Here is a 27,793-nt window from a genome sequence, read left to right as displayed (position 1 = left end):
TTGCTAAAGAAATTAGATCAGACTTGTTTGTACTGCATGCTGCAATCTTCTCTATGTATTTTTTATTAATGATTTGTTGAAGCTATTGCTAAGGTACAGTAACTCCTCATTTAATGTCCTCCTGCTTAACGTTGTTACGATGTTATGTCCCTGCTCCATTACGGAACATGCTCGTTTAAAGTTGTGCAATGCTCCCCATAACATTGTTTGGCCACCTGCTTTGTCCACAGCTGGCAGACCCCCTATCAGCTCCGTACCCCCCACCCCCAACCCAGCGCCTGCTGGCGGACCCAGCGGATCAGCGTCTTCCCCCTGCTCCCTGCCCACGGCAATCAGCTGTCCTGCGGCATTCAGGAGGCTGAGGGGGGAAGAGCAAGGATGCAGCGCGAAGCCTCCCCTGCCTCCTGCCTGCAGTAGTCAGCTCGTTTGCGGCATTCAGGAGGCAGAGGAGGGAGGCTGTGCACCATGTCTTTTCTCCTCCCTCCAGCCTCCTGAACACCGCAAACCAGCTGATTGCTACGGGCAGGAGGCTGGGGGAGGAGTGAGGACACGGTGTGTGGAGTAAATGTGGAGGAAGTGTGGCGGGGGAGAAGAGGCAGGTTAAGGGTGGGGACTTGGGGGGCGGGGGAGTGGAAGGGCTGAGGATTGAGCCCCCCACCCCCAGCAAAGTCAGTGCCTGTGCTTGCAAGAACAGCCAGAGGAGCAGCCTGTGGAAGTAGGGAAAGAACTGACAGAGATTTGTAGTTGTGAACTATTTTAAGCATTTAAAAAATTAAAAAAAAAAAAAAGTTTTCACCATTAAGCAGGAATGTAAATTTAGATGTTAAGGAAGGCTTTGGCCAATTTCATAGAATCATAAATGTTGTCCTTAACATTTGAGGAGTGAAGACTTTAGATTCCTTATAAAAAGTTACTTTTAATAAGAATATTGTAGGAGTTTGAATTTAAGGCTTTTCTTCTTATAAGGGTGGGGAAGAAGTCTGCTTTACAACAGTTTATGGATTCTGATATTGGATCCTCAGTGTCACTCCTTTTGATCCTGAATTTTTTATTCATTGTTTTAAAGTCAAGAGTTTTTCTGAAACAAATATCTTACAAAATATCTTCGTTGATTTAAAATCCTTTTGTTCTCAAAAGAGTATTTCATGCCAGAAGGATGTGCCTCTGGTCTTTGATAAGACAGTTTTGAGGTTTGTTTGCCTGTTGACCAGAATGGTCCTTAGATACATGATTTATATTTGCAGTACATTTAAACAGGCTAAGGTCCATTCCCACACATGGAAGTATACAGAAGACCTTAGCCTGTTTAAATGTACTGCAAATATAAATCATGTATCTAAGGACCATTCTGGTCAACAGGCAAACAAACCTCAAAACTGTCTTATCAAAGACCAGAGGCACATCCTTCTGGCATGAAATACTCTTTTGAGAACAAAAGGATTTTAAATCAACGAAGATATTTTGTAAGATATTTGTTTCAGAAAAACTCTTGACTTTAAAACAATGAATAAAAAATTCAGGATCAAAAGGAGTGACACTGAGGATCCAATATCAGAATCCATAAACTGTTGTAAAGCAGACTTCTTCCCCACCCTTGTGCCTGTGCTTCTAGAATCTTTTGGAAAGGAATGTCCATTGGGACTGCACAAGTGTCATTTTGTGATACTAAACATTCAACACTCAACATTACATAAAGGAATTACCTAATAGCCATAGTTCCTTCTCCCTGGCAGAGAGCACAGGAACTTTACTGTTGTCTTAGGTCTGTGTCTAGATACCATTTTTTGAATACTTTTAAATCTTAAAATAAATAAATAAAAAATCCTTGAATGTAGTTTCTCAATATGTTAGGTTTGATCATATTTTACGGGAGAGTTTTTTCCTAAAAATTAGTGTGCCAAGTGTACTCTGAGCCCTTGAGACTTGCTTGGTGCCAAAGCCATATCTGGGAAAAAGTGTAATAAAAGTTTTTGAATCCTCTTATGCCAATTTATTTTCTCCAACTCAGTCTGCCTCTTTGGGGAGGCATATCATATTAGATGCCTCATTGGGGAGGCACATTCACTACAACAGTGCAATGTGTGCTGAGCTTTCACTCTTTGGGTGTTCTATTAAGGGTAGTGAACAGCCTTTCCAGACCCGCTACTTCTCTGTAGATCGAGCTTTTAGCACCATGCTTTGCTCTGCATAGTCCTTGAGGAGACGGTCGAATGCTTCTGTCTTCTTAGCCTCAGACTTCTGGTGCCAAGACAATATACCTGAACCTATTACAGTCCTTGTCTACCTTCCATATCAGACAACACATCTGTCTCAGAATGATGGGCTTCTCCATGGATGAGACCCCCATACTTGTCTATACGAGGCCTCTACAACATTGGGTGTCCCAAAAATCACATTCCAAACATGGACAGCTTGAATATGTTAGCTGCCCCACAGATACCTTAACACAGCTCAGTTGATTATCTCTGGAATCTCATGTATGGAGTCCTCGAGTCCAAAAGGTCCTTTGGCTGACATCACAGATGCTTCCAGTGTGGGCTAGGGAATACACTTCTAAGAACTAGAAGTTCGTGGTCTCTGGAATGACCAGGAAGTGAGTAGGACCAGGTTGACAGATAACACATCAGCAATGTATTAACTAAAAAAACATGGCAGATTTCTTTCCTGAACACTTTGTGGTATGTGCTTTCATATATATACCAGGTGGCTCTGTATCTAGCTAAAGATAAAACTCTGCAGGCAGATTATCTCAACAGTGAGATTTGAGACCAGCACAGGTGTCACCCTGAAGTTCAGTCCTGAATCCTCTTAACAGTTTGTCATATTCAAGACCTATCCTGGCCTGCAAATAGAACAGCTTACTGCTTTAAAAAGTGCTATGCCTTTTAAGATTGTTCAACTTCCCAGTAAATCTAGCCCCTTTTCCTAAGAAAGCTGTGTGTTTGCTGCTTGATTCACAAGGAAAAGGGCTTCACACCAAACCTTCTCCCTTGGAGGTTTGAGACAGCAATCCTAAATAATTATGCTTCTGAAAAAAGATTTTGGTGCATCTACTACCAGGACCTATCCTCGTAGATGCTGCTTAATTGGTATATCCAACATGCATATCTCTCAACCATTTCTTGCTCCTGTTCACAATACCATTGTTACAACATTCCATAGGTGCATACCTCCTGGATAAAAGAGTTCAGAAGAGTTGTATGATCTCTACCTCAGTGTTTGGTCTTCAACACACCAGCAAAGTTGTTGACATGCTTCCTGGCCCTGTCAACCACAACCAGTGCATAAGCACCACTCCAAACACTATGGGGCAGCAAGTGATCACACCAGCAAAGTAGAGGGAAACAGGTGCATCAGGGCTGCCCAGTCTCACTTCATTTGGAGGATAAGATGGATGTAAAGCAAATTATGGTCTCCAAGATATATGAGGAGGACATTTCAGATAGAATGCTGTGTCAACAGCTCATTGGTCCAGGAATTAGGAAGCCCCACAATATGCCCTGCCCACTGAACCATCAAAGTAGTACTCTAGCCTGAGAGAAGGCCATCTGTTCTCCACGGACATGTGTTGCTGCTCAGTTGTGAGCCTAGTGGACAATGCTGTGGTCTGTGATCCTACTGTTTACATGAATTTAGTCTAGCACCTGAAGCTAGAAGAAAAGCTACACAATGAGAATAGACACTGAAAAATAAAGAAAAGGGACATGAACAGGAGCATAAAGTCCTGGTCTGTTGTTGCAGTCTGTTCTGCCAACCAAGCTAGCTGGTGATGAGGAGCCAGATCTGTTCGGACATAGGTCCTACAATAGGCAGAGTGCTTCCTGCAAGGGGGGAGGGTTTCAGGCTCCAGCCCGAGCTGGAATGTCTACACTGGAGTTGTATAGCTCCATAGCCTGAGACCCATGAGCCTGAGTCAGCTGACATGGGCCAGCCATGAGTCTTTAATTGCAGTGTAAACATACACTTAATCTCCTCACTTCATTTCTCCTCTGTCTCATGCCTGCCTCCTTCCTCTTCCTCCCCGCTCTCTTTCCCCCCATTCCTTTGTTCTTCTGTTTAGTTTATTACCTCCTAATAAAACTCCATCCAAAGAATGTAAACATACAAAAAACTCAAGGCACCAACATGATATTTACTGGCCATTACACTGATTACTGTGCTTTTGCGTTATACTCTTTTCCTATTCTTTTCCTGTTTTGTTTATTTAGATTGTATGCTCTTTAGTGCTAAATCAGGGGTGGGCAAACTTTTTGGCCTGAGGGCCGCATCTCGGTGGGGAAATTGTATGCAGGGCCATGAATGTAGGGCTGGGACAGGAGGTTGGAGGGGAGGAGGTGTGCAGGAAGGGGCTCAGAGCAAGGGGTTGGGGTGCAGGAGGGGTGTGGGGTACAGGAGGGGGATTAGGACAAGGGTGTGGTGTGCAGGAGGGGTGCGGTCTGGCCCGGCGCTGCTTACCTCAAGTCACTCTGGGGTGGTAGCAGTGCGCAGCGGGGCTAAGGCAGGCTTATATTATTGTATTTGTACAGTGCCTTGCACAATGGAGCTGGATATTGGTTAGTCCTGAGGTAGTAATGTAATAACAGAATAAATAGTAATAAGATGCATCTGAATGCAAAAGGATCTCAGTGCAAAGGAGCCAATTTGAGCCCCATAGTGAAATGCCATTACATTTTTCCAAAAAGGTACTCGAGTCTTGTTCCTTCCTAATTTCTGCTGTAATGCAGACATAGTATGAGAGCATGATTCCAGCTAACACATTATAGAGCCATCAACAGAAGGATCACCTGAGTGCCACAACCCTGCACACAATGCCCAAAGGCCTAAAAGATTCTGAAGTTGCCACAAGGTCACCTTCTCTGTAGCTATTACCCCCATCAGTAACTCCTTCCTTCAGGCACATTATTTTATCCATTGGTAAGCACAGCTCAGCCACCACAGTGTCAGAGTCAGTGCACAAATAGATCAGGTCTGGCCCCTCTGCTTTTTCAAGGGCGAGCAAAGTACTCAGTCTCTGTCACAGCCTGAAAGAAATTGAGAAGTTAACAGTAATGTCCAAATCCCTTCAGCACAGTGTACAAGATATCATCCAAATTGTGAGCTACTGCAGCCAGTCCTGTTTCTCTTTTCATTACCTGACCCAGGAATTAAATTTCTCCAAGACAACACAGAAAAGTAAACCTCATGGGCATGGCCTGCACATCTACCAATGTGATATGTGCCAGCAATGCCCCTCTGCCTTGTACATTGGCCAAACCAGAGTCTCTACGCAAAAGAATAAATGGACACACATCTGACATCAGGAATCATAACATTCAAAAACCAGTGGGAGAACACTTCAACCTCTCTAACCACTCAGTGACAGACTTGAAGGTGGCAATTTTGCAACAAAAAAACCTTCAAAAACAGACTCCAAAGAGAGACTGCTGAACTCGAATTAATATGCAAATTAGATAGAATTAACTTAGGTTTAAACAGAGACTGAGTCATTACACTAACTGAATCTATTTCCCCATGTTAAATTCTCCTCACACCTTCGATGAGTCATCTCGATTATCACTTCAAAGGTTTTTTTTTCTCCTGCTGATGATAGCTCATCTCAATTGGCCTCTTACAGTTGGCATGGCTACTTCCACCTTTTCATGTTCTCCGTATGTATTGTGACAAAGTTCCTCCTCTACCTTGGTGGGTCTTGCGCTTATTGGCAGATTTGCTCACCTGCGTGATCTCCCCCACAGTCTGGATCAACTCCTCCTGTGTCTGATCAGGAGTTGGGAGGTTTGGGGGGAACCTGGGCCCACCCTCTACTCCGGGCCCTATGGATTTGCAGCTGTCTGTAGTGCCTCTTGTAACAGCTGTGTAACAGCTACACCTCCCTGGGCTACTTCCCCAAGGCCTCCTCCAAACACCTTCTTTATCCTCACCACAGGACCTTCCTCCTGGTGTCTGATAACACTTGTACTCCTTAGTCCTCCAGCAGCACACCTTCTCAGTCTCAGCTCCCTGTGTCTCTTGCTCCCAGGTCCTCTCACACACACTTCCTCTCCTCTGGCTCCTCCCCATCTGACTGGAAAGAGCTCCTTTTAAAACCCAGGTGCCCTGATTAGCCTGCCTTGATTGGCTGCAGATGTTCTAATCAGCCTGTCTGACTTAATTGGTTTTAGCAAGTTCCTGACTACTCTAGTGCAGACCCTGCTCTAGTCACTCAGGGAACAGAAAACTACTCACCCAGTGACCAGTATATTTGCCCTCTACCAGACTCCTGCACCCCACTGGCCTGGGTCTGTCACAGTATAAATATCTTCTTTCTGTGTGTTCCATTGTATGCATCCGAAGAAGTGAGCTGTAGCCCATGAAAGCTTATGCTGAAATGAATTTGTTAGTCTCTAAGGTGCCACAAAAAGAGCAGGAGTACTTGTGGCACCTTAGAGACTAACAAATGTATTTGAACATAAGCTTTCGTGGGCTACAGCCCACTTCTTCGGATGCATAGAATGGAACATATATTGAGGGGAGATATACATACACGTACAGAGAGCGTGAAGAGGTGGGAGTTGTCTTACCAACTCTGAGAGGCCAATTAAATAAGAGAAAAAATCTTTTGAAGTGATAATCAAGATAGCCCAGTACAGACAGTTTGATAAGAAGTGTGAGAATACTTACAAGGGGAGATAGATTCAATGTTTATAATGGCTCAGCCATTCCCTGTCCCTATTCAAGCCTAAGTTGATTGTATCTAGTTTGCATATCAATTCTAGTTCAGCAGTTTCTCGTTGGAGTCTGTTTTTTGAAGTGTTCCTGTTGCAAAATTGCCACCCACAGGTCTGTCATTGAATGACCAGACAGGTTAAAGTATTCTCCTACTGATTTTTGAGTGTTGTGACTCCTGATGTCAGATTTGTGTCCATTAATTCTTTTGCACAGAGACTGTCCGGTTTGGCCAATGTACATGGCAGAGGGGCATTGCTGGCACATGATGGCATATATCACATTGGTAGATGTGCAGGTGAATGAGCCCCTGATGGTATGGCTGATGTGATTAGGTCCTATGATGATGTCACTTGAACAGATATGTGGACAGAGTTGGCATCGGGCTTTGTTGCAAGGATAGGTTCCTGGGTTAGTGTTTGTGTTCAGTGATGTGTGGTTGCTGGTGAGTATTTGCTTCAGGGTGGGGGGTTGTCTGTAAGCGAGGACAGGGTCTATTTCCCAAGATCTGTGAGAGTGAGGGATCATCTTTCAGGATAGGTTGTAGATCTTTGATACGCTGGAGAGGTTTTAGTTGGGAGCTGAAGGTGACAGATAGTGGTGTTCTGTTGTTTTCTTTGTTGGGCCTGTCTTGTAGGTGGTGACTTCTGGGTACTCGAGGATATGACACATGATCCGTTAGCTGATACTCACCTGCGGACTTCTTGGCCACAATCCGCAGTTGGGAAATCCTAAAATTGGGAAAAGGAAGGGAAAGAAAGAACTTGAGATGTGATCAGCATCTGGATTATGTTGGCTCTTAACCCTTAACACACACTGCGTGGCAACCACTGATTTCAGGTTATGAGTTGTAGCATGAACCCTGGATCTGACATAAGGTATCCTTAACCCTTCCCAAAAGCCCTCCCCTAGTTACTCAGCTATGAGTTAATAGGAGTCTAGCAGCCCTTTCCACAAGATATCCAATTTAAGTGGAGTTGGGGTCAGTCCTGTTAACAGAACCATTGTTTTCTCCTTTCTGAAAAAAGACTGTTTCTCTACCACTCTGTGACAAGGTAGTCTGGCCCTTTAAGACTACTGGAGTCTAGAGGTCAGCCCACCCTTGCAATGTGGCCATAGTCCTTTAAGATTTTGGGATTCAGAGATGTCCAAAGGACTTAAGAAATAAGAGCTATTGAAAGGAAGCAGTGCTGGGACTAAGTAGTGTTTGTGAAGACAACCTGTTGTTATCTCTTTCAGGGCCTGGGACCAGGAACCTTGCAGAGTGGGCAGGGCAACTCTCCTCTCTGTCACAGGTGAATGGGATGAGTGTTGGGAAGGGAACCAACATCTATGCTGCTTCCTTCTTCACAGCAGGGAGACACCAGCAGCAGGCAAAGGCCAGCTTGCTGATTTTTCCAAGACTGAGGACTAATTGTGGAAAAGGGGCCATCTGAAGGATAACTGGCCTAAATTACCACTCCTGTTCCAAGGACGGAGGGCTGTCTATCTTAAGGAGGGAGTTACTAGCCCCCTGGACCACAACCCCAGCTCCAGTAGGTGAGGGTTGGGGGTGGGAGTGGGATTCTTATCTATAGTAACTGGTTCTTTGAGATATTGTGGTTAGTGTGAATCCCACAATCTGCCCCCGCTTTGAGTGCTCAGGACCTTGCAGGTTTTGAATTATGAGGGAACTGAGAAGGGACTATAGATGCTCCACCATTTATGTGCTTATACAGGGTCAAGGGGCATGTGTGGGCCCAAAAGACACTGCTATTCAGTAAACTTTGTTATCACCATGAGGTGCGAGCGCATGTTTAGTGGATCCACACTGATGACAACATCTCAAAGAACCACAGTTTCTGTAAGATAAATAACCATTTTTATGGGAGAATTGCAGGAAAATAAAGGAAATAAAATTTAAAAAGAGATTTTTTTTTTTTTTTGTTGCTGAGTCAGTAAACCTTTTTAGATCAATTACTTTCATGTAAAGTATTCTTGGGTACAATACAGGGAAAGAGTACTGGGCTTTGTTTTGGGTTGCAGAGCTTGCAAATTGTGCTGCTTATACAGCGTTGTAGTATCTGTAAACTATTGGGCCTGTTTTTTTTGTGTTTTGTTTGTTTTTAAATGTTCATAGTGAATTGATCCACCTAAGCTTTTTAAGCTGTTTGAATTTATCTGAATTCAAGAAGATTGTACTCACTCCTTCATCCTATACATACACACCCTTAAGTCTGTAAATGACAGATTTCTTTCCCATTTCAGTTTCATAGTGGTTATTCTGAAACACATTGTGGAATATTTGCTTAGCCTGTTAAATTGGCTAATACACTGTATTTAAGAAGTAGTATTTGGATATATCCTTGATTGAGAAGAATTATTGAAATGCTGTTTTGTTGCTTATGTCTCAGCTAGGACCTAATTCACAAACACAGACCTTGGGTTTTTTGAATGTATGACTGTGACAGACAGTAGAAAATGGAAATGCAATTTAACATTACTTTTTAAAAAATTGTTAGATTCTGTCCTATTTTAGAAAGCAAAATAGTAAAAACATAGAACTTCTAGGAAGCCATATAGGTGATGAGTATATGGTTTGGCAGGGTGCCAGGAAAATGGAAGTTTGCAAACATCACACTATGGCTGCCCTGTTGCCTTATGCTTATAACAAGCAACTAATTTTATCATTTAATGGTTGGAAATATTTTTCATCCTGAATCGGAATAAAACCCCAAACCTTAACATTTTTTGCAGAAGGAAATTACACAATATTTATTTTTGGAAATACTGCAGCAGGAACAGTTTGGTGTTTCTGAAATTAAATATGCTCCCTGGGCTCCCAGATTCCCCAAGAGCCTGGAAGCCAACAGAACCCTGGCTCTGTGCCAAGCAGTCTGCTGAGCTGCTGGGAGCCTGGGAGTCCAGCTACATACCAGCCTACCAGGCAGATTGTTGAGCAACCCCCAGGAGTCCTGTCTGTTTGGCAACCTGCCAGGTGAACTGCTGAGGGAGAGCAGGCAAGATGACAGGAAACCAGACAAGTTCCTGTGGGACATTTTGATTTTGCAGAATCAGCATTTTTCGATGGAAACATTTCCAACCAGCTCTATTACAAGCATTCCAGATGGCAGAGATAAGTGTACTGTAAAAAAAAATTACTATATGCCTTTGGTTCCAGAAATCAAAGGACTTTCTTTTAAAATAGAGTATAACATTATTTTTAAAAGCAAATTTTCCACTTACTGGTCTGCAAAGTGACAATTTTAGTTGCTTTTTTTATGATACAACATTTTTAATCATCCGTGTGTCTTATTCCTTATTCTTTCCCCTTCTTTTTGCCACTACATGCTTTGCCTTTTGCCTGAAGGGTGAATGTCTCCTTTGACCATTGCTGTTCTTTTGGCTGCTTGACCACTGAAATTAAACTAATAATGTGGTGGCATTTTTGACCCTAGCAAAGGATATTGTTACTTCTGTTTGCAGCCTCCAGTAGCTAAGGAAATTTAAGATCTTACATGAAAATGTAACTTATTGCCGTTACTAGCAGTACTAAAAACATGAGTTGCCTCAGGCCTGTAGTGGTCAATTGGGAATTTTCAAGGCTGCTTGCTTATCAGAATTAACAGATATTTATTGTGCTAGAGAGTGTAATATGGTACAACTTTTCCATGTATTTCTGTCCTGAAAATGATTTAAAAACCAAAAATGAAGCTCACTGTTACAATGGCTCCAATCCAAGTCACTATATAATTAATCAAGCAGATATAAAGCTAGTCATCTAGTTTTATTTTACTCAAGAAGTGAACCAAAAAGTGTTCTCTTCTGGTTCCCTTCACAATAGATTTAAACTTCTTAACCTTGGAGGATGAGAACTGTATCAGGCTTTAAGTTAGTTTAGCTTTTGTGTTCTCCCCTTCAGTTTATGTTCCTGAGGAGGAGCAGACCACATTATTGTGTGTGCATGATAGCCCATTTTTCAAATGTTAATTCAGCCACTTACATAATAAAGTTTCAGTAACAGATGTCATTGTCCATTTTGTTTACTAGTGGTAGACCACGCTATTTTTTCACATGCTGTAGTATTCCAACTCTGAAGTCTTTGATACAAATTATATATTGATGAACAAATGAGTAGTCTTAGCACAGTCTCATGCACATCACCAAACCGTCCTACAGTTTTGATATAATTTGCAGTATTTGCTTAAGAGACTCACAGTTGGAAAAACAAAGATGCTGTGTGTCAGTATTAATGTGCAATAGCAGAAGTTCTTCAGATACTGCAGTTTATAATGTGGCATAATGTGAGGCTCTTTCTAAGGAGGCTAGTTGTACAGGGAGACTACAGTTTTGCTTGTTAGGGGTAATTTGGGGAGTTTTTTTTTCCAATATTGTATTTATAAACATGCTCAGAGAGACTGATCATTGTATTACATAAGCTGTTAAAATAGATGATAGATGGCCTCTCAATGAGAATTTTATTTTGGTTCTATACAGCTCTTCCAATACACTTCAAATCATGACCTGCAGGACCTCCAGCTATTCTAGTTCTCTCCTCTCTAGAACAGGGATCAACAACCTTTGGTAGCCTGTCAGGGAAATCCACTGGTGGGCCGGGATGGTTTGTTTACCTGCAGTGTCCGCAGGTTTGGCCGCTCGCAGCTCCTACTTCCTGCGGTTCGCTGTTCCAGGACAATAGGGGCTGCAGGAAGCGGCGGCCAGCACATCCCTTGGCCTGTGCTGCTTCCTGCAGCCCCCATCTGCCTGATCTTTTTGAATCTATATCTAATGAGTGTCAAGTATCAGGGCGTAGCCATGATAGTCTGTATCCACAAAAACAATGAGTCCGATGGCACCTTAAAGACTAACAGATTTATTTGGGCATAAGCTTTCGTGGGTAAAAAACCTCACTTTTTCAGACGCATGGAGTGAAAATTACAGATGCAGACATTATATACTGACACATGCAGAGAAGGGATTTACCTCACAAGTGGAGAACCAGTGTTGACAGGACGAATTTGATCAGGGTGGATATAGTCCACTCCTAATAATAGATGAGGAGGTGTTAATTCCAGGAGAGGCAAAGCTGCTTTTGTAATGAATCAGCCACTCCCAGTCCCTATTCAAGCTCAAATTAATGGTGTTAAATTTGCAATGAATTTTAGTTCTGCTGTTTCTCTTTGAAGTCTATTTCTTAAGTTTTTTTGGTTCAAGAATAGTTACTTTTAAATCTGTTATAGAATGTCCAGGGAGATTGAAGTGTTCACCTACTGGCTTTTGTATGTTACCATTCCTGATGTCCAGTTTTTTTTACCCACGAAAGCTTATGCCCAAATAAATCTGTTAGTCTTTAAGATGCCACCGGACTCCTTGTTGTTTTTATACCTAATGAGGAAGTACATCTTTCTAATATCATCCTTCATACTTCTATATAGAAATTGAATGTTGTTTAGAATTATACAGAAAATTCAGCTAGCAAGGAAATGCTAAATTATTTATGCTTAAAATCTACTTTTCTATATAGTTCAAATTAATTTCATTTTCCATACACAGGGTTTTCCTTTGTTTCTCACTAGCTGTTTCTTCACTGCTTTTGAAGTAATAAGCTTACTAATTAATATTAAGAGTCTGATAAAATTTTCTCTTACTCTGGTAAATGTGAGTTCTGCTATCTCCAGTAAAAGAGCTTCTAAGATTTTTCCACATGAGCATATAGTTTCCAGGATCTTAAACCAGACATCTGCTCATCACAGGGAGAACCTTGTGTCTTGACAGGTGTGAATTGGCACTGTTATCAGCAGAAGGCTTGCATGCTGGAAGCTTGTGATGTGAAGTGCAGCTGGAGACTAAGGCCTGGTCTGCGCTGGCGGTGGGGGGATCCATCTAAGTTACGCAACTTCAGCTATGTGAATAACGTAGCTGAAATCGACCTACTTGGATCTACTCACCATGGTGTCTTCACTGCAGTGAGTCGACAGCTGATGCTCTCCAGTCGACTCTGCTTGCGCTTCTTGTTCTAGTGGAGTACTGGAGTCAACAGGAGAGCGCTTGGTCGTCGATTTATCGCATCGAGACTAGACGCGATAAATCGACCCCTACTCAATTGATTGCTGCCCACCGATCCAGTGGGTAGAATAGACAAGCCCTAAAAGTGCTTTTCCTGGTTCTCACACAGCAATACGTGGGCCTGCATTTCTGTAGACAGTTCAGTTTGTCAATGTGTGTAAAATGCTTGGAGGCAAATACGTCTGTGGCTGATTTTTCTCTCCTTTTTGGCCTGCATGCCTCTGAAGTGCATAACTCACATTTGGAAACTTGCACAACATTTTGTTTGACATTATGTGGCTGTAAAAACAGGAGTGATTGACAGCTAGAGTTCTGGATAACTCATATATTTTCCCCTATTGTTACATTTGAATATAAAGGCTGTGTAGATATGTGGTAACTTGAACCTGTAACTGGAGAGTCAAGCTATCTAAGGTATTTGGAACTGCATAAAACAACCTCTTGAAAATACACATTTTTTCTTTGCAAATCTGAACATGTAATTATAGTCTAATGTCTTTCAGAGCATAACTGTTAAATGTTTAGTATCAGAGGGGTAGCCGTGTTAGTCTGAATCTGTTTCTGTGACACCTTATAGATTAAAAACATATTGCAGCATGAGCTTTCGTGGGACACTACATGCATTTGATGAAGTGGGTATTCACCCACGAAAGCTCATGCTCCAATACGTTTGTTAGTCTATAAGGTGCCACAGAACTCTTTGCCACTGTTAAATGTTTGTACAGCTCATTCAAAAAAAATTAGTAAGTAGTCTGAACTGTCCTCTGTATTTAACTTAAAGCACTATTGTGATACTTAGAGCTCCTTGAGGTGTAGAAGGGAAACCAAGAGGATGGCTAGTACACTCCCCTTTGTGGACAGCGAGTTTGGGGAGCTGGAGGTTAAGGTCCGAAGTGTTTCAGCTGCTCACCAGAGTATAATGTGGTCAATCCGCAGTTCTATGCAACTGCTTAGGCAATATATTAAAACTCCAGTGCAGTGCCAGAGCCACATCCAAGCAAACCCCCTCTCAACCATGCACATAAAATCCATTTTAGGTGTTTTGTGTACTACAGCAAAAATGATGTAGGTAGAAACCGCAGAGAAATTGGGATGGATTTTTGTTCTTTTCCATTATTAGCTCTTGCCTAGGTTCTGATGGTATATGACTTCATAATTATTCCAGTAGTCAGGTGTGGGTTATTTTTTCTTTTTTTTGTAGATGAGTTTGTGTACTGCTCTTAAGTGAACAAAGCAAGAAAAAATAGTTTTCTTGGGGAAAAAAGTAAGGGGGGGGGGTGTCATTGCCAAAGTCACAGAAGTGGCCAATGAGATTTTGCAAAACCATGTTTTGGTTTGTTCTAGTCAGTGGAGTAACAAAGGTATTGCAGAAACAAACAGTCAATAAAAACAATTTATTTTTTATTTAAATCAGATTTTAATTTAAATTAAATGCATTTTTATTTAAAATATAACTTTAAATTGTGACAAGCTACATTACAGGCCTAAACTTTCTCTAACAAATTCATTTAAATTAAAAAAAAAATAAGTGGTACATTTTTGTTGCCAAAGTTTTAAAGAAAGTTAAACCATTGAACTGATGGAAGTCACTGGCTAAGCACTGGAACCAGAATTTGTTTAGAGAGTAAGCCAGCCTTTGACAGCCTTTTGCCGGTAGAGAGAATGTTTCCTTCATTTCAGTTTATTCAACTAGTTCAGCTCAATGACTTGTTCATTCAAAGTTAAGAAACCAACTGGGAGTTGAAAAAGCAAGGATAGCTTGTTTTTCCTCTTCCAATTTGGGAATAAAAACTAAATGAGGATGAGATCTAAACTATATACCGTAAAATGTACAGTTATACAGTAATAAAACCTCCTTACTCCTACTTGATAGTTCCCTTTTTATACAAATAAGGATCATTTGTTCAGTTAGCTGGCACATTGCACTAGGAGTTCAAGTTGAGTTTTTTTATCCACTGTGACCTCTAATTCCTTTTCTCAGTCACTGCTTTCCAAATTAGTCCAATCCTATGTGAATGACCTTCATTCTTTCCTAGATATATTATCAGCCCTCAGGAAATCATAACCAATACAAAATACAATAGTATGCCTCGCCAGTGATACAAGTTACGGCAAATGCATCAAACTTGTCCTCTGCTTCTGACATTGGCTTTCTGTAATGGGCTGATACCTCTTGAGCACCACTTAATGTCTAAGTGTGATACTGCAGTCCTTTTCCCCGCTCATGGAGTCTTCTGTAGGTTGTCAACTTAGCTTGGCAGGTCTTCAGTGGCTTGACCCTCTGGCCTCATCACACATTCAAAATTAACTGCTTTCGGGGTAGCAAAGAGTCCAAAAAAGACTGCTTGCCTGCCCTCACTAGGGTCTTCAGCCCCAGCTCTGGGCCTTTTAAATTCAGCCCTTTGCTCGAGCTTCAGAATGAGCCTTCTCCCCTTCTTACACAATTTTACTATTGGCCAGTGGTGGAACCTGGGCCCACCCATTACTCTGGATTTCAACTCAGGAACCCTATAAATAGCAGCTATGTACCTTCTCTTTGATTCATTGCTTCTGCTTTCCTGGAGCTCTTCCCGCTTTGCCTCTTTATCTTCACTCCTTACCACAGGGTTGTAGTAAGGCAGGCAGAAAGGAGCACCCTTATTCTCAGGCAGAAAGGAGCACCCTTATTTGCCCCTCTGGTCCCAGCCAGGAACTGACCTGCTTGAGTCTGCAGCTCCTTTTATCTGAACTTCCTGGGCTCTCATTGGCTGCTTCTGTGAGGCCTCTCTAAGCAGGCCTGGAGGACTCACTTTTGCTGCTCCTTTCCTGAGGCAAGGTGTAGTAGGAATGTGGGCCCTCCTGTAGAGAACCGTAAAGGCCAGGTACACCCTGTCACACTTCCCATACAATATTGTATCATATTCAACTTTGCTGTTCTTGTCTTCAAGGCATTTAGTGGTCAGGGCCTGGGATACTTAAATATAAAAAAGGTATATCTCCATATATATTATCTCATAGAACTGGAAGGGACCCTGAAAGGTCATTGAGTCCAGCCCCTTGCCTTCACTAGCAGGACCAAATACTGATTTTGCCCCAGATTGCTAAGTGGTCCCCTCAAGGATTGAACTCACAGCCCTGGATTTAGAGGGCCAAGGCTCAAACCACTGAGCTATCCCTCCCCCAAATAAAAGCTTAGCTGAAGCTCTGGCACAAAGACCACATTTGACATTTTCACTTTGACACAGTAGAATTGTGTACTGCAAGGGGTAAAGCTCATCCGTGCAGGAGACAGTGCTTTCTTGGGGGCCACTCCCAGACCTAGGGAACAACCTCGCTAAGCTGTCTGGTTGGTGTCTCCAATGCTCTTGTACCAATTTCCAGTGGCTGGTAGGGGAACCAGGCCTGCACTCTGAACTGGGTTCCAGCCTAGGGACCCTATAACAAGCAGCCGAGGTCAGTACAGTCCTACCACTCACTGCTGTTTCCCTGGGCTGCTTATTGCTTAGTGTTTTCAGGCTTCCTTTCCCCACAACTTCTCTGGGATTTACCCTTTTCTAGGGCTAGAAACGTGGGGCTTTCTCTTCCTCCTGGGTTTTCACTTCCCCTCTGCTCCCTGGAGTTGACTGCAAACTCTCTCCTGCAGCCTCCTTCTGCTGCAAACTTCCTGGCTTTGTAATCCATCCTGCTTGAACACAGCTGAGCCTCTTGTTCATTTAAGCCTGTTTCTCCCTCCATGTGCAATCTGGTACTCTAATTGGCCCCTTAGGCCCACATTAACTCTTTATCGCTCAGGTGTCTTTTGCTGGCATACAGCAATGCTACACTGAGTTGATCAGTCTTAAATGCAGGGTGTGGATTCAGGGTACATTGTATATCCAAGTTACACAGAAACCCTCTCCCGTTATATACAGTTACACATCAGATTGCATTTACTGTACAGTGTATTACACATTTTAGGGTTGGCTTGGTTACTTTGTAGGAACCAATCTCTGTACAGCATGTTCTGTCCACACACTGTCCATGTTCACCAATTCTTTACCTGTTTTCCTGACTTATCTTGTCCATCGTTATCTTGTAAGTGGTTCTCTAGGTGTTCTCTTCCCTTATCTTAGCTGCATAAATATTATTAGGTGCCCTGTGCTGTTTGGAGGAGCAGAAAGAAAAAACATCACAGCTGTAATCCTAGTTCTACTACCAACCACACAGCCCCCTGACAACAGTTGAGTACTGCTTGTGTGTATGGGCTGAGTGAAAGGTTAGAAATATTTAAGAGATAAGAATGACCATACAGATTCAGATCAAAGGTCCATCTAGGCCAGTATCCTGCCTCTGAGTGTGGCTGGTGCCACGCGCTTCAGAGGGAATGAGCACAACAGTGCAATTATCATATGATCCATCCCGTGTCATCCAGTCCCAGCTTCAGGCAGTTGGAGGTTTAGGGGATACCCAGAGCATGGGGTTGTTTCCCCCCCGCCCAATCTTGGCTAATAGCCATTGGTCGACCTATCCTCCATGAACTTATCTAGTTCTTTTTGAACCCAGTTTCAAGAAAGATGTGGAGAAATTGGAGAGGGTCCAGAGAAGAGCAACAAGAATGATTAAAGGTCTTGAGAACATGACCTATGAAGGAAGGCTGAAGGAATTGGGTTTGTTTAGTTTGGAAAAGAGAAGACTGAGAGGGGACATGATAGCAGTTTTCAGGTATCTAAAAGGGTGTCATCAGGAGGAGGGAGAAAACTTGTTCATCTTAGCCTCCAATGATAGAACAAGAAGCAATGGGCTTAAACTGCAGCAAGGGAGATTTAGGTTGGACATTAGGAAAAAGTTCCTAACTGTCAGAGTAGTTAAACATTGGAATAGATTGCCTAGGGAAGTTGTGGAATCTCCATCTCTGGAGATATTTAAGAGTAGGTTAGATAAATGTCTATCAGGGATGGTCTAGACAGTATTTGGTCCTGCCGTGAGGGCAGGGGACTGGACTCGATGACCTCTCGAGGTCCCTTCCAGTCCTAGAGTCTATGAGTCTATACTTTTGGCCTTCACAACATCCTATGGCCACAAGTTACACAGTTTGACTGTACATTGTGTGAAGAAGTACTTCCCTTTGTTTGTTTGTGTTTTAAACCCGCTGCCTATTAATTTCAGCAGATGACCCCTAGTTCGTGTGTTTTGTGAAGGGATAAGTAACACTTTCTCCATACTATTTATGATTTTCATAGCACCACTCAGTTGTGTCTTTTCTTGAACAGTTTCATATACTTTTTAATCTCTCCAAATATGGAAGCTGCCTCATCCCCCTAATAATGTTTGTTGCCCTTTTCTGCACTTTTCCAATTGTAGTATAATTTACTAAACATTATGTTTAAAATATTTAGTGTCTGAATCATTAGGTTCTATGTAGGCAGAACAGACCTTCATTGTCAAGATAACTGAGCTCCATGCAATTCAGTGTGTGGAACCTCAAAAATAGGATCACTCTTGGCTGTGGATGTATTTATGTTGAAAAGCCCATGATGCATTTTGTAGGAGTAAGGTTTGCCCAAGTTATTGTTAAAAAAGAAAATTCCTTCCTCCCTCCATCTTGTGGACTTTTTGGCTATGGCCTTTCATCCCAGAGGCAGCTGAAGTTCCTTAGTACTCTCTCTGTGTAATTAAGTGCTTAATGATAAAGGTCCAACATAAAAGTATGATAGTATTTTAGCACATGCTACACAGAGAATCAGAAGGGTAGCATTTTTTGGGATATCTCTCCAGAAAATGTCCTAGCATAATGATAGTGAATGGTAATGACTGGTACTTAGTTAGAAAGTAGTATTGTAAATTCTATTTAATGGAGATGAATTTAAAACTAAGTAGTTAAATAGTTATTAGCCAACTGTTCAATTGATGTAAAATTTTAAGTTTTAGTCTTTAATATATTTTCTGGCTACTTGCAAGGCTTTGCTCAAGAGTGGCTAACTTCTGATGGTTCAAACTCAGGATTATCAATCACAAGGCAATTTTAAATGAGGAGTTGTTTCAAACTGGTATGATCTATGAATTGAGACCATTTCAACTGTGATCCAACTCCATCTCTTAAATGTTCATAACTAATTTTGCTGAACTGTTTTATTCAAATTTGACTTGTTTTCTAGATCTCATGAGATTTAAAAATCATGCCAAATCTAGAGAACAAATATACTGTTATTTATTATCTGTAGTATTTGTAATTAGTTTTATTATAAATTGTATTAATTGACAAGCTATAATATTGAGAAGGGTTAGGTAAGTTATAAGCACAGGCTGCAGAGTTGCTGAGCTTTACACCTTGAGTCTACACTAACTTAATTCTGGTTTCAGACACTTAAATGTTTGATTTTTTTTTCTTCAATCTTAACATTGCCTTAATACTAAAGCTTTTGCATGGAATAAGATAGTAAGGTGTGAGTAAAGCTCTTAGTCACCTATCCTGCATTGAACTCTTCCAGGCCTGGAGCAGTGTGAGCCTCATTTGAATTAGTCTGTGAGGGCGAAGTGCTCAGTGTAGAACTGAGACCTTAGATACTTCAGTGATGAGGTCCATTTGTCTTGTATGTGTCTGTTTTTCCCACTCCTGGAAAAGTGTATCACAGCAAATACACCAGTATAGAGGAGAGAGCAAAGTTTTATAGAGAAGTTGTCATGGAATTAGGGCCTTTATAACTGCAAAAACAATGAGGAGTCCGGTGGCACCTTAAAGGCTAACAGATTTATTGAGCATAAGCTTTTGTGGGTAAAAAAACACTTCTTCAGATGCATGGAGTGAAAATTATAAATACAAGCATAAATATACTGGCACATAAAGAGACATAAAACTTATGCCCAAATAAATCTGTTAGTCTTTAAGGTGCCGCTAGACTCCTCGTTGATTTTGTGGATACAGACTAACACGGCTACCTCGTGATACTTGATTTATAACTGCAGTGATTGATGTTTTAGAAATGCCTACGGTAGATATTACTCTTATGTGTCCATTTCTATGCTTCCCTCTAATGGTATTTCAGTTAAGTTTTGTTTCCCTACAATGGAACTCAAAGACAATATTTCAACATTAAAAGTAAAACAAAGACTGTTTATCTCTCTTTTAAAAAGATGTAAATAGTGAAACAGTATTTTGGTGTATTTTCTAGGAACTAGCCAGCTGTGGATGGAATAAGAAAGAAAAACACATCCTTGCTGCTAATATTGTTGCCTTTACAAGGAGGTTTAATCAGGTAAATAATCTAATTAGATTCACAGAATTAACATTGCCCACCTGAATTTAACCAGGATCGAATTTGTTACTTCACTGATATACATGGATGTACCACATCTGAATCCTATTAAAACAGTGCTTTGATGGATTAGTAATCATAAAAGAATTAGATTTTTTTTTCTTGAGAGTTGTTGACTCAAAAGGAGATCAATATGGGTGTAGCAAATGTGTTGATTTTAACTGATTTGTAATTTTTCAGATTAGAGCTACATTTAAATGTGCAAAGAATGGATATAAAATAGGGTCATTTTAAGATGAGTATTATTACATGATACTCAATGGACATGAAGAATAATAATGGATTGGTGGTGTTGGATTTGGGCTTGTTTGTTTATTTTGTTTGCTCTTTTCTGATGGGGGATTTTATTTATTTAATAACAGATGTGAAAACAAATTGCTAAATGTCAAGGGAATATTTTTTTTTCTTTCTGATAAAGAGTATTTGATTATAATCCAGTTCAACAACCTGCTCTCAAACAAGGTTTCTTCTAGAGCCTGAGATTTTCTGGGGTTCTGATGTAACCCTCACTAAACACAAAAACACAGTCAGTTTGCAAACACTGATTTGTTTGAGTCTGTTATGTAGACAGTACATGTATTCACCTTGTATCTAATAATAAAAAATAAACGAGTTAAAATTTTTTCCACTCATGTTGCAATACAAAGCGTAGCTTATCCTTATAACACTCTTGTAATTTAAAAAGGAAAAATCCTACCTAACAAATCATGTATATGCTAATTTTAGGGGCATTCCGAGTAACAATAACCCTGAAACTGTGCTTAGAGGGCACTCAGGAGTAGTTGTGCAGTTTGTCATTGTGCACAGGCATCTGGATGAGGGGATGGTCAACCACATGTTTTAGTGTATGTTTCAAATGTCGCAGAGGAAATCCCTTGGGTGCATAAAGAAAATATGCAAGTCTTGATGCTAGCTAAATTCTGTGACTCAGTCAAAAATTAGCTGCCATTTTGGGTATAGGAGTCTGCTTCCTACCTCTTCTCAGCTGTGAGGCAAGGGCTCTTCCCAAATGAAAACATTCTCCCACTAGACCGTTCTAGTAGCTACACTTCACAAGTATCTATGGCTTTTAAATTTACATGGGTAATCTTTCATCTTTCCCCTAAATTTTAATAAATTTAATTTTTGTGGAAAGCTGCTAGGCTGACAGTCATAGAGGTTGATTATCTCTGTTTATCCAGAATAGGTGAGCACAGGCAGCAGCAGTTTCCTCATATTCCCACCGTTCTGCACCAGTAAGCTAAACCGTGTAGGAATGGGAGCATTGTTCACTCTCTACATAGCGATAAACACAAGAAGCTTAATCTGTTTAATTTAACAAAGAGGTTTAAGGGATGACTTGATTATAATCTGTGATAGGGTTTTATGTGGCTGGGCAACCTAGTGGCTAGATCACTTGGTTTTTCAGTCTGTAAGGCCAGAGGGGGTGGCGATTTAATTGTTGGAGTGTTGCTGTAGGGATGCAGCAGCTCGAATTACAACTCATCGACTGCATATCCAATCAGTGTATGCTACTAAACAAATCACTTTGTGTAGGTGGTTATTTCCTAATCTTGTTGCTCTCACCCTGCTCTCATTGGAGCTAGGCTAACTTGAGTGGAGCAGCTCAAGTGTACTAACTTCAGCTAACTGTTGCGTGAAGACAAGCCTTTACTGTCAAGCAGTAATATTCAAATAAGAAACCCTAGATGTGAGTAGATTGCAGTTACTTTAAGGCATAAAAAATATTAACAGTGAAACAGAGTGGTTAATAAGTTTTTGCATTTAACGTTTTCTCACCAGTTTTGTTCTGAAAAAAAGATCAGAAGGTAAAAGTTTTCAAGATAAGCTATGCATTTTTTTAACACAGTTCCTTTTCTGAACTTGCAAACAGCCACCTTTTATATTCTGTACCAAAGACAGTAACTCTGTTAATCAGTGCTTTTACTAATCCATCCCTTGTGAAAGTAGGAATGTGGAGCTAAAAATCCATCCACTCCAAAAGCAGAGAGATGAGTCATCCTTCCTTTCCATAGTCAGATACAGAATGGCCAACTCTTCCTGATTGGTTGATATCTGCTTTCCCTAGTCTACCTTAGGCAGCCTAAAAGTCCTGTGAACATCTAAAGGTTAAAATAAATAAAATGTTCAGAAGAGCATAGTGTGCTATTGCCTGTTATGGGACACGGCTAAGAATGCCAAACTCAGGACAGACTGATAAAGATAGGGCAGGCACACCCGAACTGGTGATTATTCTAACTTTAGATTCACCAAACTGGTAACAAAATAGGCTTCTGTATTACCACACTGGTTAACAAGAAGCTAAACACAGTCTCCCTGAGGCAATCCAGCCCTTCTTGCCACCCAGACACCTGCTCTTTATTATGAGAGGTTACTGAAGACCAGATGAATCATTTGTAAAGTTCTTCCAATCCCAAAAGATCAGCCACTTCCCCAAGTCATTGGATAACTCAGATCTTACCCAAAAGTCAAAGTTGTAGCCAATCCTTAGTAACTAATAATTAAAGGTTTAATGATATAAAAATAAAAGAAGAAAGTTATTAAATAGTTAAGGAATCGTATACATTATAATTGATTTTTAGAGTTTTCAGGTCAGGATCATAGCAGTGATTGTTAAATCTGGTAGCTCGTTTTTACCCAAGCAGGTTGGGGGTCATTCAGATTCTTCTTCAAAGCTTCCTTAGAAAATTACAATCCAGAGATGAGAAACAGAAATGAAGACAAAGAAAATGATATGACAGAGCAGTCTCCCTTTTATATGTTCAGCCGAGTGCATGGAAAATTTATGGCAAAAGATGGAATCTTAGGTCACGTCCTCATCACATGTGCTTACATGCCGCAATGAGTCAGTGGCGCATTGAGTGTGTTTAGTCTCTTCAGTGGCCCATTGTGAGAGCTGAGTGTCCTTAATGGGCCATCAACACATGACTGTCTAATCCTGATGTAAATCTACCTGTAGTGGTGTCACCCAGGAATCATAACATGCATTTGAGATACAAATACATAGCCAGTATTCATAACTTCAGATACAAAGAGGATACATGCATATTAAGAGGAATATCGTACTAAGCAATCTGTAACTTTTCCATTGATACCTTACATGACATACTTTGTACAAGATTTGTTGCAATTGCATAACAGTGGTAGCAACAATGATGTAAAGAGCCATTTTCCTTTTCATACAGCATCACATATTGTGGTTATTAGATAGCAACATCACCCCTTTCCTCAGGTAAAAGCAGCAAAGAGTCCTGTGGCACTTTATAGACTAACAGATGTATTGGAGCATGAGCTTTCGTGGGTGAATACCCACTTCGTTGGATGTAATAGTAATAATTGGAGATATACTCATCTCCTAGAATTGGAAGGGACCTTGAAAGGTCATTGAGTCCAGCCCCCTGCCTTCACTAGCAGGACCAAGTACTGATTTTAGCCCCAGATCCCTTGGTGGCCCCCTCAAGGATTGAACTCTGAACCCTGGGTATAGCAGGCCAGTGCTCAAGCCACTGAGCTATCCCTTTCCCCCCAATTTACTACATGCATCCGACGAAGTGGGTATTCACCCACGAAAGCTCATGCTCCAATAAGTCTGTTAGACTATAAGGTGCCACAGGACTGTTTGCTACTTTTACGGATCCAGACTAACATGGCTACCCCTCTGATACTTTCCTCAGGTACTTTCTTCAGCAAAAGACAAAAATGGGAGTCCAGAGGCAAACAGTTGACAAAATGAATGTGGCTATTTATCTTTGCAGTAGTTAATCCAATGTGCATTACTTTGCATTTATCAACATTAAATTTCATCTGCCATTTTGTTGCCCAGTCACCCAGTTTAGAGAGATTCTTTTTTAGCTCTTTGCAGTCTGCCTGGATCTTAATTATCTTTAGTAATTTTGTATCATCTGCAAATGTTATCACCTCACTATTTACCTCTTTTTCCAGATCATTTATGAATATGTTGACTAGGACTGGTCCCAGAACAGACTCCTAGGGGACACCACTATTTACCCCTCTCCATTCTGAAAATGGACCATTTATATCTACCCTTTGTTTCCTATCTTTTAACCAGTTACCAGTCCATGGGAGGACGTTCCCTCTTATCCTGTGGCAGCTTAGTTTGTGTAGGAGCCTTTGATGATGGACCTTGTCAAAGGCTTTCTGAAAATCTAAGTACACTATATCACCTGGATCCCCACTCAATCTGTATAGTCCTGGGGTGGCCAACCTGGGGCTCTAGAGCCACATACGGCTCTTCAGAAGTTAATATGCGGCTCCTTGTGTAGTCACCGACTCGGGCTGGAGCTGTAGGCACCAAATTTCCAGTGTGCCAGGCGGTGCTCAACCTCGGCTCTGCCACAGACCCTGCCCCCACTCCAACCCTTTCCACCCCGTCCCCTGAGCCTGCCATGCCCTTGCTCCTCCTCCTCTCCCCACCCTACTCTGAGCCTCCTGCATGCCACAAAACAGCTGATCAGGAGTTGCGGGGAGGGATGGGGAGGTGCTGATTGGCGGGGCTGCCGGTGGGCGGGAGGCACCGGGAGCGGGGGGCAGGGAGCTGATGTGGGGCTGCTGATGCATTATTGTGGCTCTTTGGCAATGTACATTGGTAAATTCTGGCTCCTTCTCAGGCCCAGGTTGGCCATCCTGGTATAGTCTCTCATAAATATAGTTCATTGTAGAGGAGTGTGGGGAAGTAGGTTAAAAGGATTGACTACTATAGATCCACCGGGAAGGAGACCAGGGTGAACAGGTATGCATTTAATCAACCAAATTGTCTTGCACTTTAATTTTGTATTGGAGGGGAGTTTTCATTTTACATTTTGCTTATGTTTTTTCTTTCTCCTCTGTTGTGTTACCAACAGCAGGGTTGATAAAATCGGTTGGCACAAGTAAGTTCCTGTTCCGAGGGACTCATCATCAAAAATATAAATAAAGTCACCTTTCCTAGATAGTGATTGAATATAGGTGTTATTTTCTGTAGTGGTTGTATGATTTGATTCTGAAAATCTGAATGATTATATTGAGCAGTTTTCTAGTTTGTTAGCCAAATCCTAGTGCCCTTCTGTTTTTGTTGTTTTATATCCTTTCCTATCAGTTGTGGCTGTTAAGGATATTTAATTAAACTTTATAAATCTAAATTGATCTCTCAAGTCTTTTTGTTTAGTTAAGTCATTGAAATTAAAGAAAGGTGGTATGGGTGGGTAATCAGTTCAGCAGTTGCTTGCTAAGGTTTGTTTAATACACCGTCTTTCTTACAAGATTCGTATCTTTCCTGCTCCTAACCTGCATGTTCTTTAGTGAATCAAGACAGTTTGTAGATGTTTAATATAATAAAGGTGCGGTTTTTTACGTTAAATTCAGATGTATATGTTTCTTTATAGGTCAGTTTCTGGGTTGTACGAGAAATTTTAACAGCACAGACCTTAAAAATAAGGGCAGAAATATTGAGCCATTTTGTGAAAATAGCTAAGGTAAGTGTGCATTTTTACTATTATTATTAGTCTTCAAAATAGTCTCTTTTTTTGGTCTGTTTATCCACTCTTCTTATCAACTGTTTCTTTAAACCGCTGAAGAATAAAATTCTTTATAGCACAGCTCCTGCTATCCCAGTAAGTACTTGGTCATTGTGACACACAATGTGACCACCACAGGCTGATCTCCTCATACGTAGCTATGTACAATGGGCAGTGAACTTTTTAACTGGCTTCTGGTATAAATATTCTAGTTTCACCTTTTTACAAGTTTAAAGGTGATTCATCTTGCTGCTATTATGCTGTTGAGCTGCAGTGGAGCCATGGGCAACATAATTACCTAAACAAATTTTTGTTGCTAGCACTAGAGCTGGTTGGAAAAAAAATTATTTCCCCACAGAAAATTTTCACCAAAAAGTTGTTTTCATCAACATTTTCCACAGAACATTTAGAATTATTGGCAAAAAATTGAAAGCCAAAATATTTTGCCTTAAAACCGAATATTTCTATTTTGACACTCTGTCATAGAGCCTAATGAAGCTGGAGTTCCGAGGCCTGATCCTCCAATTCTCTGCTGTAGGTGGGGCTCACCAGTTAGACTACAGTTTTTGTGATGCACCGCAATGTCACCTTTTGGGACTTGTCTACGTGCAGATTACTGCCCAATAATCCAGATGTGAATCTGCAAAGCACCAGCTTGCTGCTCAGTTATGGGCTGTGTGGATACTGTTACTGCACATTGAAAGTTCTGGAGTGCAGTTTGACTTAATACGCTTTCAGGTAGTAGTAAACCAAGCCGTGCTTCAGGACTTTCACTGCAGTGCACTGTAGCAATGTCCACATGGACTCAATTGGGTGGCAAGCAGGTGTGCTCTAGGTTCATATCCTGGCTTTCTGTGCCATAACTTCCCATGTAGACGAAGCCCTTGGTGAGGGGAGCTGTGCATCATGGGAAGATGTAGTCCTACTAGGGATTCAGGTCACAGAGGACAATTGAAGCATTAGGCATGTGGTGGGGTGAGTTCCCCACACTAGGCCTGCAAGAGCTGGGCTGGGCCAGGTGAATCCAGTCAGCTAATTAGGCTGCTTTAGGCTGGAGGCAGCTAGTTGGAAAGAGGCTCACTTGTGCAGGAACATGCAGGGCCTATAAAACCAGGTAGCAGGCTAGAGACTGGGCTGCTGAGAAAGGCCAGTCTCTCCATGGGAAAAGGGAGGAGTGTTTGGAGGCAGCTGGGAAAGGCTGCAGGAAGGCAGGCAGCTGTCACTCCCTGGGAAGAAGGAGGAGGGTTCGTGAAGTTGGTACACCAAAAGAGAGAAGTGGAACCAGGTGTCAGAGAAATCAGTCCAGGGGAGGAGCAGTGAGGACAGAAAGAGGAAACTCAGAATTGCTCAGATGAGGGTCTCTGGACTGGAACCTGGACAAGAGGGCGGGCCTGTGTTCCCCTACCAGCCAGTGAGGGAGTAGTACTGGTGCAGACTGCCCAGGGGCGGCTCCGGGCACCAGCACGCCAAGCACATGCTTGGGGCAGCAAGCCGCGGGGGACGCTCTGCTGGTCGCCACAAGGGCAGGCAGGCAGGTTGCCTTCCGTGGCATGCCTGTGGAGGGTCCGCTGTTCCCGCGGCTTTGGTGGACCCTCCGCAGGCTGCCACCGAATTTGCGGGACTTGGGACTCCTGCAGGCAAGCCGCCAAAGGCACCCTGCCTGCAGTGCTTGGGGAAGGCAAAATGTCTAGAGCCGCCCCTGAGACTGCCTAGGACTGAATTTCTGAAGGGGGAACATTGAGTGACCTAGCTGGAGGGCTAAGTCAAGAAAAGGATGCTGCAAGCACTGGAGCAAGTGGAGCTGCAGACTAGAGTCAGAATGACAGCATGCAAGCCGTGGATAGGGGTGTCGGCCTTGAGAACTAATCCCCAGAGTGACCAGGAGGAGGCACCAGCACAGCAGTGAGTCGAGTACCTAATGACTAGGCATATGTGTTACAACTTCCCTGAGGCACGCTGGTAGCATTTCAGGAATGAAGCATTTTGGTTTTCAGACAGAAGCATGATGGTTTTTGTCTGTGTGACAGAGCTCCTTCTCTACCTCGGTGGGTTCCACGCTTCCATGTAGCGGTGGGCCAGGGTATTCCCCTCTACCTCAGAATTTCCCCACATCCTTGGGTTTGCTGTCCATACCTTACCTGAGCAGGGTTCCTCCCGGCTTCCCTGATGGGGGAGGGGGAGGGGGAGGGAAGCCTCGTGGTCTCTGGTAGCCTCTCCAGGCGTCGTGGCCACAAACGTGGCACCCAGTTCAGTCTTTCC

The 27,793-nt window shown here is 42.0% G+C and overlaps 1 protein-coding gene across 1 annotated transcript in view; it reads left to right on the top strand.

Annotated features, from left to right (window-relative positions):
- Positions 1–27,793, top strand: part of RALGPS1 (Ral GEF with PH domain and SH3 binding motif 1) — a 356,681-nt gene that overhangs the window by 61,150 nt on the left and 267,738 nt on the right. Inside the window, exons 7-8 of the mRNA XM_050926720.1 lie at positions 19,878–19,961; positions 25,403–25,492. Of these exons, the coding sequence (XP_050782677.1) occupies positions 19,878–19,961; positions 25,403–25,492 (174 nt within the window). The remainder of the gene's footprint in view (positions 1–19,877; positions 19,962–25,402; positions 25,493–27,793) is intronic.

This window comes from Gopherus flavomarginatus, chromosome 17, assembly GCF_025201925.1.
Source record: "Gopherus flavomarginatus isolate rGopFla2 chromosome 17, rGopFla2.mat.asm, whole genome shotgun sequence".
In the NCBI taxonomy this organism is placed as follows: Eukaryota; Metazoa; Chordata; order Testudines; family Testudinidae; genus Gopherus; species Gopherus flavomarginatus.
The sequence above is the reverse complement of the archived record's forward strand: the minus strand, read 5'-3'. Positions and strand labels throughout refer to the sequence as shown.